The sequence below is a fragment of the Rattus rattus genome, chromosome 5 (genome assembly GCF_011064425.1).
Source record: "Rattus rattus isolate New Zealand chromosome 5, Rrattus_CSIRO_v1, whole genome shotgun sequence".
Lineage (NCBI taxonomy): Eukaryota > Metazoa > Chordata > Mammalia > Rodentia > Muridae > Rattus > Rattus rattus.
In genome coordinates, this window is record NC_046158.1 from 4,155,269 (window position 1) to 4,163,112 (window position 7,844).

The 7,844-nt window shown below is 54.0% G+C and overlaps 1 protein-coding gene across 1 annotated transcript in view; it reads right to left on the reverse strand.

Annotated features, from left to right (window-relative positions):
• Positions 1-7,427, reverse strand: part of Ass1 (argininosuccinate synthase 1) — a 48,738-nt gene extending 41,311 nt beyond the window's left edge. The window contains exons 1-3 of the mRNA XM_032901845.1: positions 7,313-7,427; positions 2,520-2,581; positions 368-477 (exon numbers count right to left, since the gene is read on the reverse strand). Of these exons, the coding sequence (XP_032757736.1) occupies positions 368-472 (105 nt within the window). The 5' untranslated portion in view covers positions 473-477; positions 2,520-2,581; positions 7,313-7,427. The remainder of the gene's footprint in view (positions 1-367; positions 478-2,519; positions 2,582-7,312) is intronic.
• Positions 7,428-7,844: the final 417 nt, after the last annotated feature.

Here is a 7,844-nt window from a genome sequence, read left to right on the forward strand (position 1 = left end):
GTGGCACCAAGCACGGTCTCTCTCTGATGACCTATTTGCCATGCTAGAACTAAAGGCTTGCTTGGAGGGAGTCTGTGTGGAGAGGCTTGGACTAGGTGCCTTCGAAGCACAGGGACCTCCTCTAGGCACAACAGTGGCAAGCCTAAGGCACGTGTGCTGGCCTCCACCTATATGGCCTTCCTGACAGCCAGCCCTCTCTGGTCAAAAATGGAGGCAGCGTTTCCCAACTGGTTCAGGCGGGTTGTAGAGAGCAAAGAGCAAGGGCTTGGTAGAGGATGATGTCGTGTGGGCAGTGGGGGGGGGAGCAACGGGGAGGGGGAGGCTGGAAGGGCCGAGGGACCCACAGGCAGGGAGGGCACCTCCTCACCAGGTAGGCGATGACATCATAGCCTTGTTCCTTCAGCCACACGAGGATGCAGGAGGTATCCAGACCACCACTGTAGGCCAGAACCACAGAGCCCTTGCTGGACATCTTGTCTGGAGAGAGCAAGAAGGATATATGTATAATGTAGGTCAACTCTGCTCAGTCCCTCCTGGCTCTGGCCCCTCTCAGGAGGCCTTGGAGAGCCTTACCCCTTGAACGATAAACAACTGGGATGCCGGGAACAGAACGTTCACCTTCCCACATGCACCCCTCCTGGGGAACCCTGACCTGACTGCTCTGCACGTGTCCCACATGGGATCCAAGAATGCTGGGTTGGGGGTTGGGGCCAGCAATAAGAAGGCAGATCATGGAGCCAGACCCTACCAGCTAAAGTGACCAAGGCGGCTGGACCTAGGCAGTGCCTGAGGGATGTGTATAGTGGGAGGCTGGGAAGGGGCCTGGATTAGAGCAGCAGGCAGCTGACAGGCAGCCCCCTTGAGAACTGTTCCTTGCCAAAGCAAAATGTGCTGGGCAAGGCCACAAGAGCCTTGTGTCTATCACCCTGAGCCTCCATAAGGACCCCGGAAGTAGGCAGACAGTGAGGCTTCAGGGTGGTCAGGGGGTCAAGGTCACAGAACAAGCAGCTCAGGTCATAGAGCCAGGCCTGGCTTTGTTACTTGGCTCCTTGTCCAGCAAGTGTCGCCGCCACCTCCGGCCTTCTGGTGCACAGGAAGCCATGGAGAGGACACTTGGTCCCAGGCTCCTCTCCCTTCTGCACTCACTGGAATTTGAGGTGCCCTGTCACACTCTGTGTTCTGGGGGTAGTAACTCTGAGGGGTCTGAGAGACACCCCCTGCCACCAGTATCTGTCAATTCAGCTCTATAAGGGCTTAAAGACAGATTTACTCAAATCCAGGTGGAGAAACTGGCCCAGAGAGAGGATGGAGGTGGGCAGAATGCCTCTCTGTAGCCTGAAGTATTTCCCAGCAGCCCCCATAGGCTACCACAATGCAACCCGTCTTTCAACTCACAGAACCTTCCAGAAAGGTACTGGGATTGTCTTGTCTCTTTTGCTACGGAAGCTATTTCTTCTGCCCAGAAGGCTCCCTGAGAGCCCTGGGGGTGCCTTCCAGCATGTCCTGCATGTGGCCCTGAGAGTAGGTGCTATTATAGAGTCAGCCACCATTATAGACCCTAAAGAGGAAGCTCAGGGTCAGCAGCTCAGCCACCACCCAGGTAATTATAATGCAGACAGGCTGGAGAGATGGCTCAGCGGTTAAGAGCGCTGACTGCTCTTCCAGAGGTCCTGAGTTCAAATCCCAGCAACCACATGGTGGCTCACAACCATCTGTAATGGGATCTGATGCCCTCTTCTGGTGTGTCTGAGGACATTGACAGTGTACTCATATAAACAAAATAAACAAATCTTTAAAAGAAAATAATGTTAGCAGGCATCAGGGCCAGATACAGACCCAGGTCTCAGTAATTCAGTTTCTACTAGAACAGTAGTTCTCAACCAGGGGTCGCATATCAGATATTTATATTATGATTCATAACAGTAGCAACATTACAGTTATGAAGTATCAAGAAAACAACTTTATGGTTGGGGGTCACTACACCAAGAGGAACTGGGTCCTTATTAGAAGTCACTGGGAAGGACAATGGCCCTCTGCAAACCTAGGGAGTGCATCAGGGCTCATCTGGTTGCTGTCACTACCATGAAGCTGGCTGAGTACTGTTCCTTGGGTCACAATGGCTCTCCCAGGCCACCGAGTACTAAGCTGCAGGGCTAAGTTAGGCACAGCTGCAGGTGGACTTAGGAGCTGGAGCAAAGAGGCGTAGTTCTCCAAACATCCCCCAAGGCCCACTCTCTAGTCAGCCCCAGGAGGTCTCTGGCAGGCTTTGCTGCCCTTTGGACTTAAAGAGCAAACACCTCAGGAACAATACCATTGGTGCACCGGCTGATATTCCTGCAACAGATAGCAACTGCCTGCCCATCCTCAGCCAGCTGCCCTGGACCTGGGCTACCAGGTGACTCAGCGGGCTCTGACCCTGAAGCCAGATGATGGTGCCCATGGCAACTGCAGCTAGGCAACTGGCCATGGATAATGGAGGGAGGGAAGGAGAAGAGAGGCAGAACCGAAGTGGAAAATACCTTGGATTGTAGCTACAGGTCCCTGGAGTCCGTAGTCTGTCTTCCTGGCCGGGTGAACCACTCTGTAAAAGTGAATGTGATATTGAGACCCCTGTGGCCACTCGATGCTGTGAGAGGCTTGTCAAGAGACATGGAGACCTTGTGGTGGTGTGGAGGATGGAATCTGTGTCCGTTAAGCACGCACTCTACCACTGGGCTGCACCCCAGCCCCTAGCTGTGTGCATGCAAATCATCTGGTTTGTCAAGTTTTGTATGCGTTACTGGGGAAGCTATCCTCATACTCCAGACAATAAGCACTCGAGATGAAAAGGTAATTCAATAGGTAAAGTACCTGCCGTGACCTGGGTTCGGATCCCTGGCAACCATTTTTTTGCTTTTTTTTTTTTTTTTTTTTTTTTTTTTCAGAGCTGGGGACCCAACAGGGCCTTGCGCTTGTTAGGGGCAAGCGCTCTACCACTGAGCTAAATCCCCAACCCCCTGGCAACCATTTTAAAAGCTGGGTGTGCTGGTGTAATCCCAGAGGTAGAGACAGGCAGCCCTGAAACTCACTAGCCAGCAATTCTAGCCAAATCTGTAAGTTCTGGATTCAGTGGAAGACCATGTGTCAAAAAGCAAGGTTGAGAAAAGGCTGGGGAGATGACTTCATAGTTAAGAGCCCTGGCTGCTCTTGCAGAGGACCTGGGTTTGATTTTCAGCACCTACATGGAGTCGCACACAAGTCTGTAACTCCAGTTCTGGAGGATTTAGCGCCCTCTTCTGGCCTCTGTGAGTACTGCACCCATGTAGCACTCAGCCACACCCCACCCATAACGCAAGAACTAAAGAGGAAGAGGGGAAAAAATTAAGAGTGATTGAGGAAGACACCAGTGTTGACCTCTGTCCCTACCACCAGATATAAAACAAAAGATATCAAATCTGTACATTGTATATCGAACCCTTTTGTTAGGCAATTTAGACAGAATTGAGGCTCAGGTTAAGAGACTTACCAGGGCCTTAATAGGCTGGGAAGTAGCCAGGCCCCCAAACCCACATCAACTGGGTTGTGCATGTCCTATTGATCTCTGACTGGACACCCCTCTAGAGGTGCCAGAGGGACGAGCTAGGCAAAGGGTGGTAAGGGGGCTCTCAGACATCTTAGGGCATCCGGGAATGGAGGCTGCCTGTGGATTCACCCAGCTCTTTTTTTTTTTTTTTTTTTTTTTTTTTTTTGATTTTTTTTCGGAGCTGGGGACCGAACCCAGGGCCTTTGCGCTTCCTAGGCAAGCGCTCTACCACTGAGCTAAATCCCCAACCCATTCACCCAGCTCTTAACAGTCACTTCTTCCTCCCAGTCTGTTCCAAAGACGCCCAGAGCCACTAGGGTGAGAGGGAGGTAGGGCTCCACGGACAGGTCAAGCACCTGCATGACCTGCGAGGCCTACCCGGCCTCAGTGGTTTCAGGGAGCCTTTCCTCCTTTCAGGCACACGATCCACTGAATTCTAATCTGCTCCCGCTCCCAGGAGCAGCACGGGGTAGGGCCCATCTCCCATTGCACATAGTAGGCACTCTACACTCCAGCGAAGGTGCTACTCTTCGGAGGTCAGCTCCTGACTAGGATGTCCTGACGTGTGGGCTGCTACGGCCACCTCCACCTGCCAGGCTGTGTGGGTTTGGGTTCTGGGAGCCTCAGCCGGGGCTGTACACGCAGTGTGAAGGGATGTGTCCAGCCAGGACCCCGTGCCTAAAAGCACACATGCAGGCTTGCAATGTGTGTACCTGCACTTGTGTGCTTTTTCGTACCCCTAAGTCTGGGTCCCTGAGTAAGTGTCTCTGTGTACCTGTGGCGTGCACCCGAGTGTGTGCATATGCGAATGCTCACACACAGACACACATTCCTGACTAGAAACTGGTAAGGATGCTGGGCTTGAAGCCACAGCCTGTGAGCTGGGCACATAAATATCATCTTGGGTCTCAATGTGAATCGGTGTCAGAAGCAGTCTGTCCCCGAGGATAACGTGCATGTGACTCTTGCACCCGCTCTTGTCACGTTAGCCACACAAGCTTCGGTGGGGCTGGACTGAGAGGTATTTCCTGGGCACTGGCCTGTTGGCTCTGGCTGATGCCACAGAGAGTGCCACCTACCTTGCTCACTAACACGAGCCTAGGCTGATACAGACTGCCCTCCACTCCTTGGTTCTTAGTTTTGGCTCTTCCTGTCTTCAGAGTCACCAGACTACAGACAGCTACCTGGGCCATTCTGCCACCCCCGCTCTATCTGCTGCCATCATTACTCAATTCTAATTGGTTTGTCATTACTGTTCTTTTAAAACCCTGACTGAACCTAGCCCAGAAGATCCTGAGATGACTCTAAGTTCCCCTCTGCAGCTTCATGTCTGATAAAACTAGACTGCAATACCGATATGGCTCAGCAGGGGGCGCACCATCCTCCTACTGGATCTAGCCAGTTTATATTTGATAGACTTGCGTTTCTGACCTTCATGCCAGAAGGAAGCAGGTGCGGAGAGTACACAGTTTTACTAATCTCTGGTGAGATACTCAAACCCTTATCTAGTGTAGCGGTCCGGGAAGGGGTGAAGACACTTGAACCCATCCCTTTGACTCTCAGACTACTGAAACAATGTATCCCAAGGAATTAGAATTCCCCAGGAATTTCTCAAGCTGGGGGAAGGAAGCGCTGAAGGGCTGGGGAAATGGAGAGGAGGAACCTTTCTCCCAAGAGGCCAGGCATGCTGGTCCACACCTTTCATCTCCGCACTTGGACAGCAGAGGCAGGGGAATCTCTGTGGGTTTGAGGCCAGCCTGGTTCCAGACCAGCCAGAGTCACATAGTGAGATATTGTCTCAAATAAATTAAGCAAACAAACCAAGAGCCGACGTCACACAGTTCTGACCACTTAACCAAGATAATGCTGGCCGGGCCACACCTTGAACAGGATTGCATTCTTGAGCAATTCCTGATGCCTCTTGACCTGTTAAAACCTAACTCTTGGGTCAGGCTGCCAGAGGTGGGCTTAGGCCGTGTTCTTTGTTCTTCCCAGTGTGGCTATACTGACTATATCTCCTTCATCTGTCTTTTACTATTAACCGTCTCTTTAATTGGGCTATGGGAGAAGGCTGGCAGAGCACAGCTTTTCAGGGATAGCAGGGCCCGTGCTCTGATGCAAACAGCTCCAGTAACACTAGAAGAACACACCATTCATCAATGCTACCAACTGAGACTTGGGTGCCTGGCCATTTTCCAGGTCTAGGGAAGAACCAGCCTCAAAGAAGCAGGGAGCCAGGTCCTGGGGAATGAACTCTGCCCAAAGCCTTCAGTGAAAGCCAATGCCTCAGACTCCGAGTTCGGCAAGACATCTCTTTCTAGGTGGCTGCCCACAATGAAGCCACTCACTCCAGGAGCCCAGTGGAGGCATCCTGCTGACCCAGGGGCATCCGGGGTAAATGTGAGATGGGCTATGAGAAAATGCTGGTGCAGCAGGTGGGTGGCTGGGGCTTGGCTCCACCCCAAGGCTCCTGGAGTGTCTGGCTTCCTAAGCTCAGAGCTGGCAGGCAGTTGGGGTGGGGGGTCATGTTTAACCAAGGGCACTGAGAGTATAGGCTTCCTGTTCTGTCCTACTCTGTGCTTGGGGGAGATGGGTAGTGGACATTAGTCTCCCTTCATTTATGGAGTTCAAAGGCACTGGGTCAATTCCAGTCTCTACCCAGCCCAGCTCTTGATTCTCTTCGCTGCCTCCTTCCTTCTGAAGGCCTTGTCCCAGGAGAGCAGGGACCCTGTCTTTTCAGGTCTGCGTCCCAGACTCAGTGAGGTCACTTGAGCAGACCCTTGGCCACAGCTCTCAAAACAGTACTGAACCCTTGGACAGCAAGTGTTGCGAGTCCAGGCACAAGGCTGGCAGCCCCAGAGCTGAGGGTGACGAGGGTGACGTCAGGTATCACCTGCCAGGTCACTGGCCAGGCAGAGGAGATGCAAGGGGAGGAATCAAAGGAAAGGTTTTCCTGCCCTACCCCTGGGGGAAAAGGGCAGGTCTGCTCCTGCCATTGCATTTGTAGATAGCCTGACAGACCCACTTTACAGAGGGGAATACTGAGAGTGCGGTTGGTTCTCCTGGAGAAGACTTCCCTTCCTGGAGAGGGGCCCAAGCCGTTAACAACCCAGAAATAGACATTTCCTGCGAAGGGGCTCCTCCCAAAAAGCCAGCCAGCCAGCAGGAAACCTGGCTAGGAGAAGCCCCACCCAGACTGAGCCTGGCACTGCACCCCACCGAGAAGGGAAACTGGTCAGCCTAGGGCCTGGGACCGGTAGGCAGGGTCCGCATATCCACCTTAGCAGGGCACTGTTAGACTCAGGAGAAAGCCACACGCCCAAGCCCCCAAGGGCAAAGAGGGACTGAATCTTTTGCTCACTTTGAGAAACAAGCCTGTACGTAGATCGGTGAGCCTGATCCAGGGAGAGGGAATCGGAAGCCCCCAACCCTCTGGACTCTCCGGGGCTCTACTTAGAGTCTTCGCAGCACACAGGAATCGTGATCAAAGAAGGAAAATCTAGACGGGACCTCGATAGTCCACCTGCTCCCGAAACCCTGGGACCTGTGCGCCTCCATGGGTTCCTTAGGCAGGAGGAACGTGTGCGTCACAGCGTCCAGGACACCAGCCTCCTTCCTTCCACCAACTGCGCGGTTACTCGGGGGCCGCCCTGCGCCCACCCTCGGCAGCTGCTCGCTCCCTCTGCGATTCCTCGGAAGCGAGACCCTGGATAGAGAGTAGGGGAGCAAGAGGGGCCCGGAACTTCTTACCAGTGAGCCCAGGCGGCAGTGGCGAACAGCGGAGCAGGACCGGGAGAGGCGCGCATCCAGGGTTATAAGCACAGGGCCTGGGGGGCAGGAACCTGGGACACGTGGGAGCGGGCTCGAGAAAGGCCCCGCCCCCGGGCCCGGCCCCCGCTCCGAGCCTCTCAGAACTCGAGGCCACCTGCGGGTGGGCGTGGCCCGCCGCTCTCTCCTACTGGCCCTTCCCTCTTCCCTTGGCGCCAGCACAACCTCCCGGGGGCGCACGGGCGTGGGCGCTTGCAGTTTAGGTCCCCAGATCCTGGCCCGTTGGTGGCGCCTGGGAGGGCAGCAGAGGTTGGAACCCGCGTGACTAGCAAGGCTGATCGCAGTCGTCTTGCAAGGACCCTTGAAAGCGCTTCTAGGCGGGAGTGAAGATACAAATTGTTCAGGCTCAGAGGCTGTGTACCCACGCCCTTTAAAGACTGAAGCATCTGCCCCCAGAGGCCCTCGCTTCCCCTAATGCTAGCCCAGAAGCCAAAGCCAAGGGTTCACAAGAGAA